Source organism: Homalodisca vitripennis, chromosome 4, assembly GCF_021130785.1.
Source record: "Homalodisca vitripennis isolate AUS2020 chromosome 4, UT_GWSS_2.1, whole genome shotgun sequence".
Taxonomy (NCBI): Eukaryota; Metazoa; Arthropoda; class Insecta; order Hemiptera; family Cicadellidae; genus Homalodisca; species Homalodisca vitripennis.
In genome coordinates, this window is record NC_060210.1 from 71,893,450 (window position 1) to 71,915,658 (window position 22,209).

At 31.5% G+C, this 22,209-nt stretch overlaps 1 protein-coding gene across 2 annotated transcripts in view; it reads right to left on the minus strand.

Annotated features, from left to right (window-relative positions):
• LOC124359515 (tyrosine-protein phosphatase corkscrew) overlaps positions 1 to 16,574 on the minus strand; it is a 145,118-nt gene extending 128,544 nt beyond the window's left edge. The window contains exon 1 of one of the 2 annotated variants that reach the window (XM_046812313.1): positions 16,482 to 16,574. In XM_046812313.1, coding sequence (XP_046668269.1) covers positions 16,482 to 16,495 — 14 coding nt within the window. In that variant the 5' untranslated portion in view covers positions 16,496 to 16,574. The remainder of the gene's footprint in view (positions 1 to 16,481) is intronic. The other variant, XM_046812312.1, reaches the window with a different exon arrangement.
• Positions 16,575 to 22,209: the final 5,635 nt, after the last annotated feature.

A 22,209-nucleotide genomic window follows, 5' to 3' on the forward strand; every position in this document is an offset into this window, starting at 1 on the left:
TCAATCATTTTATTGTCAGAACACAAAGTGTATAACAACGTCAACAGTTAAAGGGATAACAACAATCCACACTAACGTATAAATTATTAAATACAAATACATTTTAAAAGTACATCAACCCTTAAATACATGTTTTTTATTTACTATAATTATAAAAGATTAAATATAGTATTATTAAATTAAATTAAATATAGTAGTATTAAATATAGTTCTTTAAAGTCTTTGGTCATTTTTGTAAGACATTGTCAAAATGGTGAATATTTTGTTCAATAAAACTAAGCCTAATTTAAAATTACAATTTAACAGTCTAGGTTTAAAATTAACTAAAAATTTATAAAATACAGAGATGCCAGAGGACCGAAACCAGGTTGAAAGTTACCCTATACATCAAAGTACCACTTACACTATACAAGCATCTTTCAGTCAACCATAACTTAATAGCAATTTTAAACCTGTTTAGGGACATGCCTTTGACGTCACTAGGGAATGCATTGAATAAACTTAATGCCTTGATATATAAAAGCTGTTTTTGAGTGCTAGAGTAATTATATCTTTTTGTAACAATATTATGCCTATCCTTGTTTCATAGCCATGAATATCAGTTATATGTTGAAAGCCATAGAGGTTTTCTTTAATGTACATTAGTTGTAGAAAAAACATACATTGATGGGAGGGAAAGAATGCCTAATTTTATAAAATATGGTCTACAGTGAGTCAAATCTGGCAAACTGCAAATAAGCCTAATGATTCTTTTTTGCAAAACAAACAACTTATCACAATAGCCAGAGTTTCCCCAAAGGATGATTCCATAGTTTAGCTGACTATGTACAAAGGCATAATACACACTAAGCAGGAATTGTCCGAGTTACTTTTTATTTCTTAAAAGATCTTATCAAGAATATGCCTTTTGAAATCTTTGTTGCCACATAATCGATATGATGTTTGCCAATTTTAAATCACTCTGCAAATATATGCCAAGAAACTTGAGAGGAGGATCACAGCCTCCTTTATTTGAAAGACTTAAAGTGAGATCTTGTGTTTTTTGAGAGTTTAGCTTAAGTTTGTTGGCACTACACCAATCGAGGATGGGTCTCAGAAACTGTCTGTTAAAATGGCATTGGTATTATCTACACACTTATCTTGTATACACATTCCCAAGTCATCTGCAAACAAAAAGGTCTTTATACTGTTACTTTGCAAATTGTATGGAAGGTCATTGATATACAGGACAAAAAAGCATTGGCCCCAAAATGGAAACTTGTGGAAACTCCATGGCGTACATACAGTGTGCTAGAAAAGTTGCCGTTTAGGAACACGGTTTGACGTCTATTTTCTAAATATGATTTTAACAGGCTTACAATAGAATTACTGAAAAAAGTAATAAGGTAACTTATTTACCAAGATGTTGTGGTCCACAGTGTCAAAGGCCTTGGACATATCATAGGATCTCAGAACTACACTATTATGGTTCTCAATACCTTCATAGGAGTTGATAATTAACTTGTTGAACAGCTTCAACAGTGCTCTTCTTTGGTCTAAAGCCAAACTGACTTTTTGACAATAAGTCATTGATTTCCAAAAAGTGCACAAGCTGACCATGTAAAAGTCGCTCCAAGACTTTTGACACTGTGGGCACAATAGATATAGGTCTATAAATTGTCACATAAACTCTTTTGCTCCTCTTTTGTGTATGGGGTATTACCTTACTAACCTTCAATAAGTCAGGAAAAACACTTGAGTGATACTTAAATTGAATAAGTAAGTGAGGACTTCACAAATAAAAACAGAAGCAATTTTTAGAATGGCAGCATTTAGCCCATAGACATCCAAGCATGAGCTTTCTCTCATTTCATTTATGGCTTTAAAAACTTCTTCTACAGTAAAAACATTAATATTAAAAACTATTTACAAATCTAATTACAATCACAGTTGACACTATTTACATAAAAGATATGGTCTTCTATACTACAAGGCACCTTGGTTCTAATGTCATTTACACAATCCACAAAATATTTATTAAATTTATCTGCTGTCAAAGAAACTGGCGTTGGCAGAGGTTTACTGTTACTCTTCGTACAGCTATTGATAATTGACCAAGCAGCCTTGGTTTTATTCAAGGAAGCATTTACCATATCAATGTTTTGTTATGTCACACCAACGGGGGACGTCCTGCCGAGTGGTATCGTGAATATTCTTAATGGAAGCCTATACCTTGTGATACATAATTTTAAAGGTAATAGCTTACTGAATTGAATGCCACAAACCGCATCTCAAGGGAATTATTCTATCAGAAAATAGAGCATTTTTAGTATTGAAAATTTACTGATGTTCAACAATGTAATTTTAACATGGTTCTTGCCACAAAATGTGTTTACACTAATTTTTTAGCATTTTTTTAAATGTTCAATTAAATAAAACAAAAATTTCATTTTAAGCTGGTTCTATTAGCACAAATTTGCCAGTTTTTATTACAGTACAAATTATGGAAATACTTATGTTATTGATTTCTTATTACAAATAAAAAATAAATGTATGCTGTTAGAAAAGTCTTACAACAAACGTTTTACCTGCATTTGGTGTCAAAGCAATTGTTCGAACTGTGTTTCCTTCTACGGTTTGACAATGAGCCAATCTTGTGTAAAATGATTCGACAGAGTTGCCTAACATTTCTTCAGTTATCAAAGCAATCTCCTCTATAATCCTGTTTCTTAGGTCTTCCAAATTATGAGGCTTTCTTCTATAAACATTGGATTTTAAATGACCCCATAGGAAATAATCGATTGGTGACAAATCCGGAGATCTTGGATGCCATTCGATTTCTCCTCTTCGGCCAATCCATTTATGAGGAAACCTTAAATCCAAATACTCTCTTACCTGTCTCCCATAATGGGGTGGAGCACCATCCTGCTGAAACCATACATTATCAAAGTATTCTCCTGATGCAATTTGAATAGCTGGGATTATTTCATTTTGGAGCATATTGTAGTAAAGTTCGGCATTTAAATTTCCATTGATGAAAAAGGGTCCAACAATTTTGTTACCTAAAATTCCACACCATACGTTCAGTTTTTGTGGTTGTCTGTGAATGGGACTCAGTATCCAATGTGGGTTTTTCACTAGCCCAGTAACGGCAATTGTGCCTGTTAACATTGCCATTTAGGAAAAAAGTTGCCTCATCAGAAAATAGTATGTTGGTCAGAAAATCTCTATTGTCATCACATTTGCGCATCACAAGTTCACAAAACTCAACTCTTCTGTCGTAATCATCCTCACTTAACTGTTGGACTAAATGAACTTTAAATGGTTTGTATTTATTAATTTTCAAAATCTTACTCACAGACATAGGGTGCATATCATGTTTGCTGTGCCAGCTTTTCTGAGCGATGTATGTGGGTCTTCAATAAATGTTTGCAAAACATCTAGTGCATGTTCTTCATCTGTTGCAGATTGTATCCTACCCGACTTTGGCCGATTACGTACACTCCCTGTCATTTCAAAAACGCTCAATAGTTTTTGATATTGTTGAAACACTTATGGGATTCCTTTCTGGGAAAGTGTCATTAAACAAATTACAAACTTCCCGATAAGATCTTTGACGATCGCCATATCCTCGCATCATCAACAGAGTAATTCGTTCTCTTTCAGACAATTCCATTAAAATGCCAAATAAAAAACTGAACTACTGTAATTAGATAACTTGTTGACAGCAATGCTTCAGAGACACTGATTAACTCGACAGGAATGATATGACCTTTGTCCATTTGTAATTCCCAAGCTTAGACCTGTCTAGTGAAAGCTCCATGCTCAACAAACTGAAACCTGTAGACCAGATGATTAATAACACAATAATGTTTTCTCATAGGCTAGTGACCTTTGTCTCTTTAAACCTTCCTGCTGACTGGGAAAACACCAAGTACAGATTCATAAGTAATCAGAGAAAGTGACTCATAAGTTTTATTCATTGTAATAAAAACTGGTAAATTTGTACTAATGAAACCAGCTTAAAAATAAATTGTTTATTTTTATTTTAATTGAACATTTAAAAAAATGCTAAAAAAATTAGTGTAACACATTTTGTGGCAAGAACCATGTTAAAATTACATTGTTGAACATCAGTAAATTTTCAATACTAAAAATGCTCTATTTTCTGATAGAATAATTCCTTTGAGATGCGGTTTGTGGCATTCAATTCAGTAAGCTATTACCTTTAAAATTATGTATCACAAGGTATAGGCTTCCATTAAGAATATTCACGATACCCTCGGCAGGACGTCCCCCGTTTGGTGTGACATAACAAAACATTGTTCCAAAAAGTAGATGCCCAATCTCTATCACGATTGTTGTAAGAGGTTTCAAAATTTATATTTAAATTATTAAAGGATATATTTGGGTGTTTCCAGACATAATATACACCCTGTATATATATATATATATATATATATATATACACACACACACACACACACACACACACACACTCACCATAAATAATTTTTTTAAAGTTTGCAAGCAAGTGAATTATAACAAGGTTTAAGGAACTATCACACCAGTATTGTAATTATAAAATCTTTGCCTTTGAAAACTTGTATTAATTCAGTATTAATACAATTAAGATAGAAATTTGGGATAAAATTGTCTACTTTTTACTTTTCAACGGTTGCCATACGGAATTATTTGTAAAAACGTAAGTTGTTTGAATTCTAATATTGGTTCAGAGTTTTTCTGAGATTGAGGCTGTGGTAGCTTAGAAGTGAACCAGTCAATTATTAATAAGTGCACCTCCCACCCGTCAAGTGGTGGTAACTAACCAGAATTTCGTTATAATATTATGAACTCTAAAGCTGGTTCCCAGAGTTTTTCTAACATTGAGCATGTGGCAGCTGGGATGCGGACCAGTCTCACCTTAATTATTCCTATATGCACCTCCCAGCAGTCAAGTAGTGGTAACTAGGTTCAATCTGGTTATAATGTTTTGAACTCTAAAGTTGGTTTGCAGAGTTGTTCTGACATTTAAGATATGGCAGCCTGGATGCGGGTCAGTCTCATCTCAATTTTTTCTATGTGCACCTTCTAGCCATGAAATTTGGTAGATAGTATGAATTTGATTAGAATATTATGAATCCTAAAGTTGATTCCAAGAGCTTTCCTCAGATTGGGAATGTGACAGGTTGGATGCAGGTCAGTATCACCTCAATTATTCCTAGCACATCCTAGCCGTAAAGTGATGGTACTTGTCTGAACATGATTTTAAAGTTTTTTTAATCTGTAAATAATATGGGCTGACAAACATGTCTGGTTAGGATTAGTGACTTAATATTCAATTCCCAAAGCTCTTTTACAGGTTGTTAAATAAACTATTCATCAGAGTTACACGTATTTTTGTCTTAATAAAATTGTACCTGAAGCAATTTTGATTAAAACCTGATGTGTTTATTCAGTATTCGTTTCTCAAGTATTCTTCCAGTGAATATAAAGTTATCTTTTGCAATCAGTCAGTATGGCTGCTTTAAAATTGTTGTGCAGGAATGTTTCTGAATTCTTTTGGTAAGGGAAGCAGTTTAAACTGGCTCTAGCAGGTTAGATATTTATAGTATAATTTTATTGTCATGCTGTTGACGTGAGTTATTTTGAAAATCAGTGTGAACTGAATATCAGTTCAAAATAAAGGAATTATTTATTATTTTTATATTTGAGCATGATGGAATTCCTGAATTTATTCCTGTTGTCAACTCATTGAAGGTTATATAAATTTATGTTGCCCTTAAGCACCATTTTCTTGTTTGGTTTGACAGGATGCCGGTCTTGCAGTCAAGGTTAGTGTGTGCTGCTGGTCTGTGAATTCTTAATATTAGCAGCCTTTTGCTTTTCATTTTAATTTCAAATAATACAGGGTGTACCAAAAAGAATCATCCAATTTGGCATGTCTATATTTCGAACAGTAGTAAACATATACAATTACTAATTTTTTTGGCTGAAAGGGAAACTTAAAAAGTTTTTTTTCATACCTTTTCAAAGGTGTTCAATATGTCCACCTTTAGATACATGGCATATGTCTATGTGGTATTCAAATTCATCCCACACTGCAGCGAGCATGTCCTGAGTTGCTGATTCCACTGCTGTTGTAATGCAATTCCTCAGCGCATCCATTGTTGTTGGTATACCATCGTCTAATGCTCTGTGATGTAGGAGGATCAACAACATACTTATTAAGAAAGTCACGCTGAACAGTTATTACAGAGTCGCACTGCGAAAAACATAGAACACAAAACGCTTTTTGTGGTGCAGACGCCATTTTCACTAGAAATGAAGTAGGCGTTTACTCAAGCGTGCTGCTGCTACCTAGCGGGAACCATGTAAAACTTTAAAAGATACTCTTTTCAACAGTACGTTGTTGGCGCATTTAGCTCAACAAACAGAATAGTTATGATTGTATTAAATCGTTTGATTCTTTTTGATACACCCTGTATTGTTCCATAGACAAACTTATATTTCTATGCTGAATTCTGCATATAACTAGCTTTTACGTATGCTGCTATACTTTATTTTTTATGATTTTTTTCTGTAGAAATTGCCGGTCCACAAATATTTACAGATATATATGTTTTCTATGTTGTTTACAGTCCTTGTTCATTTATTATAAATACATCTGAGTTTTCATTGTACAGAAAGTGAGATCTATTATGTTGTTTGTTAGCAAATCAATATAAATCACACAATATCCCAAAACTTCTCTGGCTATAGCCAAATTTTTATATGTTTCAACTTCATCATAAGAACTATTTGTTAATGGTGAACACTAACAACATTTTTCAAAATGGTTAGCCTTTCGGATTTAAGCCCTACAATAATTTAAATAAATTACAATAGTTTTCACATGATACGGAATTACAATTATATTTTACTGTATTTAAATTATAGGATGTTCAAAGTTTTTGAATTCGTGAGGGAAAGTTCTGATTCAAATAAATACCTCAAACTCTTGATTAAAAACTAATTATTTCTTGTTTACAATGTAGTACTTCTTTTAACTTATCTAACCGAAGCTATTTGAGAAGAAAATCTAAAATAAAATGCATAAATATAAACTATAAGATGTTATTACGAATACATGGAGAATTGAAAAATATAACAACTTATATCAAAAGAACAAATACATCATATTAATTTAAACAATAAAATGGATAGACAAATTGAATAAATTCTAACAATTCTATATTTATATCAAATTTGATATATCTAAATACTATATTTAACTAAAAATGTATATAGAAAACAATGAGATACCTAGTATATAACTAAAATACTTTTTGTCAAAAATAACAGGTTTATCAGCTTAAGGAATTATAAGGAATGAGCTATTCCGTTATGCACCCTCCAATAATATCCTTCCCCACACATATATGTATATTTTTCTTTTTTAAGTTTGGGCTTTGGAAACAAACAAAACTTTAATAAATACTGTACACAACAGAAAAACTACCCATTTCCATTACAATAAATATATACTCATAAAATAAAATAAATAGATCTGGCCTATAAAATTTCTTTTACATTTACCTACTTATAGTACGTGTTTGTAAATTTAATAAATTAGACAAATAACATAGCAGTTATATCTGTAAATACACAAATATGGAATCACATTGTTATTATATAATTTATAAATACCTAAAGTGACTACATGTATAAGCTACAGCCTTTGACATTTAAGTTGTCTGAGCACAATCTTTAAAATGGGGAATGTTACTTTCACTCAGGGATATTTGTTTTCAGTGAAAGTAGTTGGTTACCTGTGAGCAGGTCACTCCCATCCGAAACCAATGACGGTGCTCATTAACTAATGAAATTTCAACTCATTATCAATGCAATGGTTTGATTTCAAAAACCACCTTATTAACTCAAACTGTGAAGTTTATTTAAAACTCAGTATCTAACTCAGTGTTGTTTTCTTTATATGTTTTATTTCACTGAATGTAACTAGCTTAATTTACCTTTTAACCTAATTTAATTTGTTTGAAGTGGACTACTCCGTGTTTGCTTGCTATTGATTGACATTAGGGTTTCCCATCCTATTTCCTTGTGTACTTATTGTTCTAAAATGGATTCATCATATCGAACATATTTAAAAATAGCTCCATCCTGATTTGTGGTTTAATCCTTTTGGTCTTTGTTCTATAACATAATATTTTTTGTCTGGTAAGTCAAACACTTGGCCTATTAAGTATTATTCAACCAAGGTCCATGGTATACCAGAATCATAGCGTTTATATGTGTATAAAATAGTTTTTAAAGTTGATTTTAATGTTTATTTCACTTATCAATACTCATTACAAGTCATCACTACCAGGGGCACTCAGGGGGAGGATACAAAATACCTGGCTATTTTACATTTTAAGGCTTTCAATATGTCGTGCTTGTATTATTGTATTAAATTGAGACTACCAGTACCGTGTAGTGTAGGCCTACATATAGGAACAGTCAGTGCAGTGTATTAGGTTTGGCTGAGATGAATGAAGCAGCTACAATTTTTTGCCGTTTCCTTACCTCTCCCCCTTCTTTTCCTCTTGCCAACATAGTGATAGAACACCAACCAAATTCATACAAAATTATTTCTCAATCCTTCGGTTTTTTTAATTAGGTGAATAACCAATTAAAAATAAAGCATGTATTCCGTAAACGTAACTTTATGCTAGAGAAAGAATTTATTCTGTCACGAGTTTTGAGTATGAAATGAATCAATCTGTTAACTTAGATTGATTATTAAATTTGAATTAAATAATTGCCAAGTAAACAAAAACGCTTCTGAGCCTCCATTATAGGAGAATAATTGAATAAAAATAATTTAATTATTTTTAAAATAATAAAATAATCAACTATATTTTTTAGATACAGCTACAATAATAATTGCAGCACAGTATAGTAATAGTAATTAACCGTAACTTATAGTTACTCAAACTGTGACATGGTTTGGTTCAAAGAAGTTAACTCTGTGTTTAATTCTTATTGTACAAGAGTTTTAAATTAATCACAGGTTTTATGGTTAAAGAATAATGCAACAGATACTTATATTTCGGTATCACGAATGTGTAAATGATCATAAGTTAATAATTTAAAAATTCATACTTAAACAGTGTAATTTTAAGTTGAGCAAACATTTTTAAGTTGTCATAAACTTTTAACACATGAGAATTAATGCTACTGATAATATATAAATCTGTTAGTGGGTTAGTAAAATATTCTTCGCATCTGATTAAACTGCTAATGATTAGTGTTTATTAGTAATACTGAATTACCATGAGTTAAATATATGAATATATAAAACTTAAATTAGATCATTATTATGACTACACTTAGAATCTTGTAATAAGAATGGATTAATTACAAGAGAAATTCTTTAAAATACTACTATATTATCTTTTGCTCGATGTCAAAAAAAGGGGTTCTGTAACAGAACTGATCGGTTGCTTAGCAAAAAACTACAGATTTAATGTTCACATTAAATTAATATGAATACCTTGTACTACCTGCTGTTGATATTAATGGATAGATTGAATGAATGAGTCCTCACCAACTCAATATTTTAACAAACAATTTGGTACAAACTTCTGAAATGCTACCAACGAGAAAGCATTTATAAGTTATCTCTTAATATAAAAAAAACTACTCAAGGTCAACAACAACTCAGGACAGACTTAATTATTTGATGTTTTGAATATTGAGCATGAGTAATAAATTGTCTTTTGACAAAGTAATAAATAATTTTGATGCAATGAAGCAAAATCACTTAACTTTGCTAGGAAAAGTTTCTTTAGTTTAATATCAAGGCAACTGCAAGCTTTATAGAATAAAATAAATGCATTAAAACATGATTATTCAAATAATTTACATTTTTACCTGAACCTAGGCCTATCAAGATGCAACCCTAACATGAATGGAAACAAAAAGTTAAAAAAAAATTAAATTTAGAGTTTGTGACATTAAATTGCGTTTTAATCTTGTGTGTTTTTAATCCTTGTTCTTTAAGCAAGTATCTTAAGAGACACTAAGCTTATCACTTAACCACTCCAGAAAGATTTACTTTGAGCTAGATTATACTTTCCAAATAGCTGAATTAAAGCAGTTTTACTGTGACAAGACAAGGCCTACATTGAGGTTCTCAGTGAATAGCCAACAATACAAATACTGAATAAACGGCAGCTGTCAATATGGGTCATGTCTTGTCACAGTAAATCTGCTCTAAATTTATTATTTTTTTATTTATTATCTTGCTCTAAATTTATTATTCAATTTAAATAATTTCGGTGTCATTATATTTGTGATAAAATCCTCTTAAAACTGTTATTCTTGTAATTTTTGAGAAAAATTGCAGGCTCTTAGGATATTTAAAGTTTAAAAGTTTTAATGGCCACCATTTTGAAAATAGTAGAGATAATTTCATGATAAATTTTTCAGTAACTGGCCTTGTTATCATAAACATTTGAGCCAAATTTGGTATAATTTAATTTATTAGTTTTTAAGATATTAATTTTTTTATAAAAATACATATGACAGATGGGAAATTAGCATCGGTGACCTATGTTCATATGGTGAAATATGTTTGTCTTGACCTGAGCAATAATAATGTGATATAGCTTTGTCCAGAGAGTTACAGAACACTCTGTATAATTTAATTTTATTCATACAACCGGAATACAAAATTTTATATATATACATACACAGAGTGTTCACAAAAGAGTGTCATAAACTTCTGTAGATGATGGTATTCATCATTTCAAACAAAAAATGTCTTAGAAATACAGGTAGAGAAATGTATATTTTGCCAAGTCGCCATTTTGTAGTTTTTGTAAAAAAAATTATTATATCTAAAGCTGGTAAAGGTACAGAAAACAAATTTGGTACATAGGTTTCAATAGATAAGAGGAAATAGTTGTGTTATTTTCTTTAATTTTAACAAAATGGTGTCTGTTGAAAATTTATAAAGTCAAATAACAAAAAATCCAGTAGTTATAACAAATTTACTAGACACCAACTAGCCTATTTGAACAATTTTATTACAATTCCAACAGTACTTGTTTCAATGAAATCCGTTAATGCATAAGTGAGCATAACCACTTTAATGATATGCTTCCACAAGCCAGGAGCAACAAACAACTGATACCTCTGAAATGTTACATGCTTGCCGTATGTTTTATAAGGTATATGTTTTTAAAGTTTTAAGTCTTCTATATAAGTACTTACAAAAAATGCTGGTCTATATGAGTGTGATTATCACAATTTTGTTACTCTATAATGTAAAGATGAGCAAGGATCTTAGAATATAAATTTGATTTTATATTTTATATTGCAATAATGTATTTAGAAATGTATTAACATTTTTCTATTGTTTAAGAATATTATCCCTGATGATTGTTGTTTTCGAGCCATACTGGGTGATGCCAAATGTTAATTTGCGAGTGCACATGGGTAAAATATACATTTTTCAAAGTTTTTAGGTCACAGTACTAAATCATTCTTCACAATGCATAAATGTCATAATTCATTTGAATTAAAAGTTTATTTACATGCTCACCCAGATTTAGTAAATGGTGAAAGTTTAATGCTAGTTTTCTTGTCACTTTGATGCAAGTTATAGATAGTTATTGAATACTTTGAAATTCTACTTTGAGGTGTTTTATTGTTAATACTATAGGTTTTATTAGTATTTAAAAGTAAATCAAGAGCATTCAAATAATTACTATTATTTTCTAACTCGAAAAGTGTGAATTTCAGCTTCTTTTAAAGATTCTGATGATGCTAAGATTTGCGTATCAGCTTTTAAACTTCACTATCCCATTTATGTATTAAAACCCTAAATAACCCCTCTCACACACATTTGTCCTTTTTCCATCAAGATATAATGACGGTATTCAGACAGCATGTATTTGAATTTCTCATATTTTCTGGAGAACTTACTCTTGAATAAAAGAAGGAAATGTCCATGGTCACAGAATCAGACATTAAATAACTTTCTCGCCTTTGCCGTGCCAATATTTAATATATAAGCTGCAAACTCAAAACCTATAGCAAAATTTAAATTGAGAACAGTTACAAAAGTTAAGATCCATTTCCCTTTATTTTATGAGGAAATCCTTTGATGGACTGAAATAAGAATGGATGTAAATAAACCACCATCAACGTAACCATTTTTTATGAAGTTTCTTTGGTGAAATTGACATTCTATCTGGGTCTACCTGATATATGATTAATATAAAAATTGGTAGCTCTATTAGAGATGGCTGAGAGTAACTGAATCAGTTTCTTTGGAACAGTTACTCAAAAGGCCAACAGGCTACCCAACTAATACTGATATCTGCTGTTGATTTTCACTATCACAAAACAATATCATGTTGATACCATGTGTTTATGAATTTGTTTCAGTTCATTAATCTTTTTCAATTTCAATTTTTTGTATGGGTTTTTGTTTGTCATTTCATATATTCAAGTTGAATTTATTAACATTTTATCTACAAGAAATTCGTTTCAGAGTAGTTCTTCTGAGAAAAACCCATTAACTCGATTAAAAAACAATCTCAATTTAACAGAGCGATAAATGTTACCGATTTTGAACATTTGAATTTCTCATTATATTGAAATAGCTATCACTACTACTTGTTTGAACTAAGAGCTTTTGTATCCTATATTCTTTATTATAAATACTAGTGTGCACATTTCCCTCATCTGCATAAAAAAGGTGTTGGACTTATAGAGCCATTAGATGTGTGATGATCCTTGCAACCGATGGTTTCATGTCTTCCACTGAATATATGCAAAATTTCCAGGTAATACAAATTTGTCTTGGTCCTGATATAGGGTTGATTATGGTGGGGACAGCGGTAATCCCATCAACAAATTAGTTGCTCAGATTGCAGAACTCGGTCAGAAAATGGATAGCATAATTTCTTAAGTTTACTGCTTTAAAACTGAAGGTATTCCTCCTATAAAGGAGGACACAGGACTATGAATCTAAAAATCTGCTCCTTTATAACCTTGTCTTCAAAAGTCTTCTGAGGCAACTGTTTTTAGAGTCGAAAATTTCAAGATAATGAATCAAACCACTATTAGCTTGAATCCGGAAACTATTAATGAGGAATTAAATGACAGATCACAATAGACCTCTAACAATGGAGTTGTATTATACAACTTGAAGGAATCTACTAGATCTGATGTTAAAAACAGGCAGGATCTTCAGAACGTCTCAAAAATAGTTTTGGCCTGAGACCTAGAACAACTTAAACGTACCAAATACTACACACTTGGAAAGATATTTCTTAGAAAAAATTATCCTCTGAAGGTAATTTTTGTAGTCCTACAAGGATGCAAGGATCGGATATTTACTAATAAATTCTCACAAGATTTGGTGTCAACAGTTAGTGATGAGTATGGCTGAATTGAAGATAAATAGAGATCAAACTCCTAGAGAACGTCAATATTTGAATGAACCCAGGAATGGATTGGAGGACTAAAAGAAGAAAGTAAGTAGAGACTGCTCTTGCTATCAAGTATATTAACCAGTTTCTATAATTGTTAAAACCCAGGTAAAAAATAATTAAGCTTCAAAGACCAGGCTAAATTACGTACTTATTTTCAAAATGTCAATGTGGTTCGAAGTAAACTGGACAAAACTCAAACTTCCCATACAGTAGCCACTAGTGACTGACATCATTTTCCTGGTTGAATCCGATTTAATACCTGATAGCCTATACACAATGCTGAACTTGGTCTTATTAATTTAAAAAGTAATTATTTGGACCACACTGAAGAATCATTTTACAACATAAGCGGAGGAGGTTTTATTGTGTGGCTTTTAATAATAGGTTCAACACCCAAGAGATTACTCTAGACTGTCGACCTATCAAATATATGCTTACACTATTTCAATACTAGTTCAATACATGTTCCCTATTACTCACAGCCATTGATCTTCCACCTAACAAACCCCATCAGACAGTTTACTGATTTTTAGCTCTATTTCCGAAGAAACTGCTCACTCTAAACCTGTCTGAATATGTTCTAATTCTTGGAGAATGCAACTTGCCAACCATAGATTGGGTGCACTATGTGAATACCTCTCAGGAGATTTCTTTTCCCTCTATTATAAATCTATCTAACCTCTTTCACCTTTAACAATTCTATGGAGGAAAAATCAACTGTAAAGTGCTATAGAACTCTTTTCTACTGCAGAAGAAACGTCTATTAACCACCATCAAGCTTTGAATATAGAAATGGTATGCTATGGTCTCAGTGAATAAAGAAGAACAGTGTAAATCTCAACTTCAACAAAAACAACAGAGAAGCTATTTTTCGATATTTGTAGAATCTGGCTATATTAAATAATTATCTTGAAATTGACAAAGGATTTTGCATCTTTTGTCAACCTGATAATTTAATTGATTTTCTTCTTGTTATAATTTATTGGTATTATTGTCCAGGTTGTACTATTGTTGTTAATTGTTATAACGGTATTGTAATAAGTTCCTACGCTTATTATTATTTTAATAATCAGAAAAGAAAATGACGAACTAGGCCTAAATTACGAAGAAATATATGTTTTATGAGGGACGTTTTAAAACAGATAATTTACATTATTTAAAATAAATGTATCGCTGCTTTTGGATTTGTCTATTCAGCTGTCATCAGAAAATAGTTTTCATTTTTTAAATTTTCTACTCAGTTTATAAAATTTATATGAAATTAGGCTACAGTTAATTCCAAACATTTGAATACTTCACTAATAGTAATGTTTTCTTTGCCCCTAAAGATACAGAAATAAATTATTAATACATACATCCCATTTCTTCGATCATTGTATTAAAACTCATGATAAAACCATGCCGACAGCTACTTTTGAATCTCCACAATGGATATTCAGTATCACATTGATATTTTTTAACACTTAATTTGTACGAATTAATCATATAAGCTCACTTCAAACTGTTTCATTAAAACTATACTGCAACCTAAAAAAACATTCTAATTATACATTAGATATGTAGTTATTTATACTTAATTATTGCCAGCTCTGTTGAATGTACGCTATTGAGTAACAATATTGTTCAAAATTAATCTAATAAAGTAAATCATTTAAGTATAGTATATTTGAATAATGGCTGCAAGGGCTAGAGTACAATAAGCGGACCTGGTTTTAATATGGAAATTTTCAAACAATATTTAAAAATTATACCAAACGATACAATCAACCAATAATAATTAATCTGAACAATATCTCAATCATTTGCACCAATTTTACACACATTTTGATATTTTAAACATAGTTTGTTCTATAAGTGACTTCTTTTGAATAAAAAATATCGTTAACTTTAGAAAACTATATAAAATAACACTAAAAGATGATTGACTGTCTTTCTTGGTCTCAATATAGTTTTGTTGTTAACTTAAGTTTTTTTTCATTATTTAAATTACATTTTTCCTACTACCTGTCTTAATTTTATCGTTTAATTAATGGTATGGTTCCTTTATTATTTATTGCATTAAGTAATTGTTTAAACTACTTCTATTACTTTAAAACATGTGACTTTAATTTAGTATTTTAGATACGTAATTCGGTTAAACATTTTGGTTTCAGCTAAGTGAATATCAATGATTCAATTGTGGTGGAGGTCACTTACACTGCAGTTGAAACTTGTTTTCAACAGCCAGGGAATGATATAAAGTAGCTGATCCTGGTAATCAGTTATTCTGTATGTGTTACTTTAAAATGATGTGCATCCAACTGATGTAACTGATTAATGGAAGTAGAGGCATACACATCTCTTTAGGAATGAGGCTAGTAAGTGAGCAAGCGGTAATCGGCATGGTTTTGTTTGTTTTTGTTGTATTTAATAAGCCTACAGTAGGTTTATGAATTTTTATCCAAGCACCATATAGACCATATGAGATTTATGAGAGATTTTAATGTCTAATTTAAAACTTTTTTTGCTCTGTTAAATTATTTTAACTTTTTAACACTTTACCCTCTGTAAGTAATATGAACAATCATCAAAACTTAACACTTTACCCTCTGTAAGTAATATGAACAATCATCAAAACGTTGGTTAGCCTATAGGTAGGTATTATTTTTTTAAGTTCCACCAAGTCTAGAATGAAATGAATCTGTCAATACCTACTTAAAAATCATAATTCATCTATTAAGAATAGAGATAACAAAAAACAAACATCTAATATAGGTATATCATATAGGTAATATAGGTATATCATAGGTGTAATATAGTTTGAATTCAAATTTAACCAGGCATATGTTTACATTGACAAATAAATATATATCAACCCTATAATCTGCACTATTTGGGATTTGCAGAAGGGTTATGCAAACAGCTGTTACCCCATAACATCTGTCCAATGCCAAAAGCGTTATATGAGGGGGGATAAACGACAGATTTGGGATTGTAACAAATTTTTATGAAACATTTAAAAACTCCACTTACCTTCTAGAAGTCATGGTGAATAAAATATACTAAGGAAAATAAAAACGATGAAAATTTAATAAAAATAAATCAAACAACCATATTGGATAACTATCAATAGACCTGTAAAGTAAAACTTCCAAACTGTTGGACTTTAAAGCTATTTTGATATCATCGATAGTAGTTCTTCTCATCCACTTCTCAAACTATAACAAATACGTTATGATACTTTAAACTGTCTCATAAATTATATTCTAATAGCTGCCACCTAAGTTTTTAACTGAAGTTAATATATAATTTACCAACTACCGCTCTGATTAAAAAAATTTAAATTTGACTCTATTGACAGAAAAAAGTGTATTTTGGGTTTGTAATAATTACAATATTGGACGTTTCAATATAGGACGGTTATTTTCCAAAAACGCGAAAAAAGACTCTTTTAATATTTACACTAGAAATTACAGTCCTTAATAGGTACCTTAATAATTTGAGATCAGAATCTCTGCAATTGAGATATATTGCCTGATGCTGTCTCAAAGAATTTTTTTGTAGCTTGCAGCCTGCTGCAGGCCTCATTAATGGCGGGAGGCATTGTGATCAGACACTCTGAATTTTCTATAAATCTTACTGATAGGCCATCAGTAAGGAGCATGTATCTGTCTTCCAGAATTGTAACTTATACATGAAAATGTTTGTGAAGAAAACAAGATTGTCGGATATTTGCCAACCTTCAGTAATATAAAAATATCGGTAAGATTACGTTTCGAGATCTGCTATCTGAACTCTTTCTAAAGTGGATAACAATGCTCACACATAACTACAGTCTAGGTTTAAATAAATAAATCATACCAGGAACGCATGTGTCAGGAATGAATGAATCACAACAGACATGTGTATCAACTCCATGCGCGTTATCTCTAACACGCACTTAATATAATAAAAACACTAGCTATTAAAGCTAAACTAAAGAATAAAGATCACAATCTTGTTTCTGCCGTGCGATTGCCAGTTAATAAAATTATTATCAGCTTCTGATTAGTTGTCAGTGGTTGGTCATCAGTGTAGACATATTTGTTGTTGTATGATTTGCTTATCATAAACTAGATTGTATTTATGTTATGATTAGTGAGTTATCCATATGAGGAAAAGATCAGATTGCAGATATCGAAACGTAGTGGTACTAATTACCTGTATCACTTAACGATGGCAAATGTCCGAAACTGTCTTTACTTCACTACTTTTTCATTGTCAAAATATATTTTAAACAAATAATAGAAAGGTGTATTTCTACCTTAAAAAAAAACATTCTTCCCATGTCCAAAAAGACTCTGGACCCAAAAATATTGATTTGTTTTCTTTATGCGCTTTTATAAGTTATGTACAGTTACCTACCAGAATAATTAATGCATAATTAATATAGGTACCTTGTTTGAATCATGTACTGATTCGCAGTACAAAACCAATATATTTCTATTGTGAAGTTTTAGAATCAAGTATTATTGATCATCATGCCGATTTAATAAGTATTAAAAATAATATTCCTAGTATAAGTAACTGTTCTAAGTATATGTTTGTAAAGTTGTGGATTACAATGAACTTTGCGATAGGCTTTCTGCTGCGAATTGGTCCCGTGTTTATAAATATGTTTATGTAAATCAAAGTGTTGAATGTGTCTGTAATATTTATAATATATGTTATGATCAATCTTATAGACTAAAGAAGATAATAGTAGTAATATGAGGCGGAATCCATGGATTACAGATGACTTGGCACAGTTAGTAAATATAAATATTGATTTATATAAATTATATGCCAAGGATAGAAATAATTGGTTTCTTAAGTCACAGTACAATACTTTATATATACTGGTATGCAGACAGGAGCGGGCTAAAGTGAGTCACTATTCATCACTGGTGGATAATAGTAATGGAAACACGAAAAAGAACGCATAAAGAAAAAAAGTAAAATACATACAGTTATATGCAATGGGGCTGTACTAGAGATGAAGGGCAATGAGGTAATGGTTGCTGAGTAATTTAATGAATATGTTGTAAATGTAACAGCCCAACTGAGAGAAGAGTCGTTTGGCTATGACTTCTTATTTTAAGAATTTTCAGATAACAGAAAATTGTATTTATGACATAATAAATAAAGCGAAGAAGAAGAAAAGTTGTGGATTAGATTTCATTAATAAGAAAATTACCATTTCTTATATTAACTATAAAGAAAAATATAAACGTTTTGTTCCTGTTTTGAAACATATATTTTCACAATAATTGGTATTTCTGGGTGTGTTTTTAATGACTTTAAAGTTACAGCTATTGTGCTAATGTATAAATCTGGCAATCCTCAATAATTCTCGTCATTAAGACCTATATCTGTATTTAGCACTTTAGGAAAGATTTTTGAGTCTAGTATAACGTAACTATTGTTAGTGTGTTTTTTAAAACCATTCTATAATAGCTAGTAATCAGTTTGGGCTTTTTGCCCCATACAAGTACAGATATTGCTACAGAAAACATATAAAGTATATCGCTGGATGAAAGTAAATTTACAGTTTCAATTTATCTCGATTTGCGTAAAGCCTTGCGATATAGAGATTTTGTTGAGGCAGTTAAGGGGGTATGGAGATAAGGGTAATGCATTGGTCTGGTTGGAGTAATTTTGTAAACATAGGAAGCAAGTAGTACAAAATCTAAAATCATACCATTGCAGCTCTGAAATTGAAGTATTAAGTGGCACAGGGAGGTGTCCTTGGGCCCCTTTGTTGGTAGCATTGATCGTTTTTACTGCTGTTGTCTGCTTAAACACAGTACGGATTATTCGTAGGCGCTTGGTTACTTTAGTTGTGATTAGTGTTATAGCATTATTATCTGCGAGAAAAATTTATTTCAAATTCCATTTGTCATTTACTGAATTCAATAATAATTTAAATTAAATTACAATTCAATTTGTATTTAAAAATTTGTCGGTTTTGTTTCCCATTACTTTTAATAATGCCTCACGCCGAGTACGTAGATAATGGTTTATGTGTATGGCTTTTGTAATGTCAATGCTACCGCTACAGTTGTATATTATCACCGTCGGTGTGTGTGTTCGTGTGTGGGGAATTTAACGTCTATCTCCCATTATAAAAAATAGGATGGTCTTTTTATCAGAGGCCCTCATAAATATCGCGTAACCCATACAAAAATGCATACATATATGTAACGACACCAGTCCTATGTACAAGGGATATTAATAAACGCATACTGAAAAATTGGGTGTTCAATGTAAAATAATGGTGATATTCACAAATAAACTTAAGCATAACCAATGTTTCATTCTGCTATGGTATTCTATTACAAAACCAATCAACGCAACAGGTTTTTTTTCAGCATTCATTCTTCAATTTCCTTCTAACTTGATGAGGGTTTTGATTATGATATAGCCTATAATGGATAGCTATCCGTCGTGTAGCTACAAACTGAAACTATCCGCGACGACTAACAACGTTACAAAAGCTTATTGCGTGAAAAATCAGGATCTTATCAAATAGAGCCTTGAAAAATCATCAGTTTCATGTATCACGTTAGGTTAGCATATCCAATTATGTTGGTTTGATAAGCATCTTGAACATAAGACTGAAATAAACATCCCAACCCGCGTCCTTCTAACTTCAACAGACTCCAGAAATAGCTGGTAGTTGCATTTGTTATCAGAGAGCAGTGGTGTACCTTAGGTATGTGGCGCCCCTGACAGGCAAAGAACCCACATCCTTATCGGTACAGAGTGATTGATATTTCCCCATGTCCCAAGAAAAAATATAATACGTGAAGACGTATATAATATATATAAATAAAGATAGGTAAGCAATACCGTTTATTTACAGAAATTTAAGAAAGAATAAAACTAAATTCCATCCCATATTCAAAGTTCTTATGAAGGATTAAGGAACAGACACAAATTTGTAAATACAAAAACTCATTATATTTTACAAAGTATTTCAAAATACATCGAGTTTCTAGGAATATCTGTATAAAATTTAACTTAACGCTGTTATTAAGCTCAGTTAATCGACTCAAATACTACTTTCCTGCCTTTGGTTTTCACAAAATTATCTATTAATTCCTTTTAAGTTAAGTTTCTCTACCTACGTCTTCGTGTTCAATTGATAAACTGGCCAAATTTGACAAACGTTCCTGTCACATGGACGATCCTAAATAATTTTTATGAGGTTTATTTTACCGAGGCTTCGCTTACAAGAAGCCACAGCAACAGCAAGTGTTAAGTATATTCTAAGAGTTATTTGGATATTAGGATATATATCTTCTAAACAATCTAAAGAAAGCTCTTGAATATTTTTAATAATGTCAAGTGGTGTGACTTTTTCAACATCGTTAATAAGTTCTTTATCTTTTACTCGAAAACTTACCAATTCGTTTTACAGCTCAACTACATTTACATCATGAAAATATTTAATCCCAACATCTGCAGCATGATTAAGGAGAACAACAGTTGCCTCATTTTTAAGAGCTTTACTCGTTAGAAAATAAAATTCTGAAGATATTGAAGCAATTGCTTCATACCTCTTCGATAATTCTGTCAGTATTTTATCACAAACAAAATTTATTTCCCTTTGAAAGTCCTGTTTTGAGTCGATATAGTCATCGTGCGTTTTTGCTTGTAATCTTGCGTCCTTTTTCAGCAAAACTATCATTGACGCCGATTTGTTGAGCTTTCTTTGTTGCATAGTCGATTGCTGGACCAATAACTCCATCTCCGATTCCCTGAATCGTATTTGACAATCCCTGTATCATTTGGCTAGCGATGTCGACTGTAACAGTCTCTTTTTAAGTGACTTGTTGATGTTATCAATTGAGACTAGAATCCTTTTCCACAGATGCAAAAGATATAGGAATTTTAAGCCGATTTTCTTGATGAGTCCTTAAGCCCCCACAAGTTCTAAATGTTTTGGTTAATATCAGCTACTTCCTCCAGATTGGCATACAGTTCGATAGCGTTCTTTTTAAAGCGGTGACGGCGTTTCGTTTGTTTGACCACCTAGTATCGCAATCACCCCTCAAAGTAATTTTGAAGTTACTTAACACAGCCAGCCACCTTCCTGTAGAGCCACTGAAGAAGATAAATATCTCTTGAATTGTTCCAAAAAAAAAGGAATCGTTAGAGGTGAAACACCAGTTACCGATAAGGTTTGAACTGTGTGCACACGGCACAAACCGAGCACTATCAATTTGTTTGAGGATTTGAGCTTGCACACCGATATATTTTCCGGCCATATTGCTGTCATTATCATAACCCTGACCTCTGCAATTATCATACTTAGGCTATCTTCTTCAAGTTTTTTATAAGAATGACCACTGAAATGCCTTCTCCTGTTTCTCATTAGTGTTTATAAAGTCAATATAACTTTCTTTAACTTGACACTTCCCATCTGACAAGTAAACAAATCTAATAATTTGGCTCATTTACTTAATGTGAGCACTATCTGGTGTGTGGTCAAAGATGTTGGAAACGTATTTTCCATTGTTTATTTCATTCACAAATTTCTGCCTCACATTACTTCCAATTAAAGTTATGAACTCATTTTGGACTTTAGGGGAAAAGTAACTGAATGCGATTTTATCTGATTTAACGTAAGCCATATGCTCTGTTAGTTTAGGATGGTAGTGACTTACTAGTTCTAATTGCTTAAAATATCTCCACTACTTGACTTGCCAATGATTTCTTTCTTTGCTGTCCCTCGAAG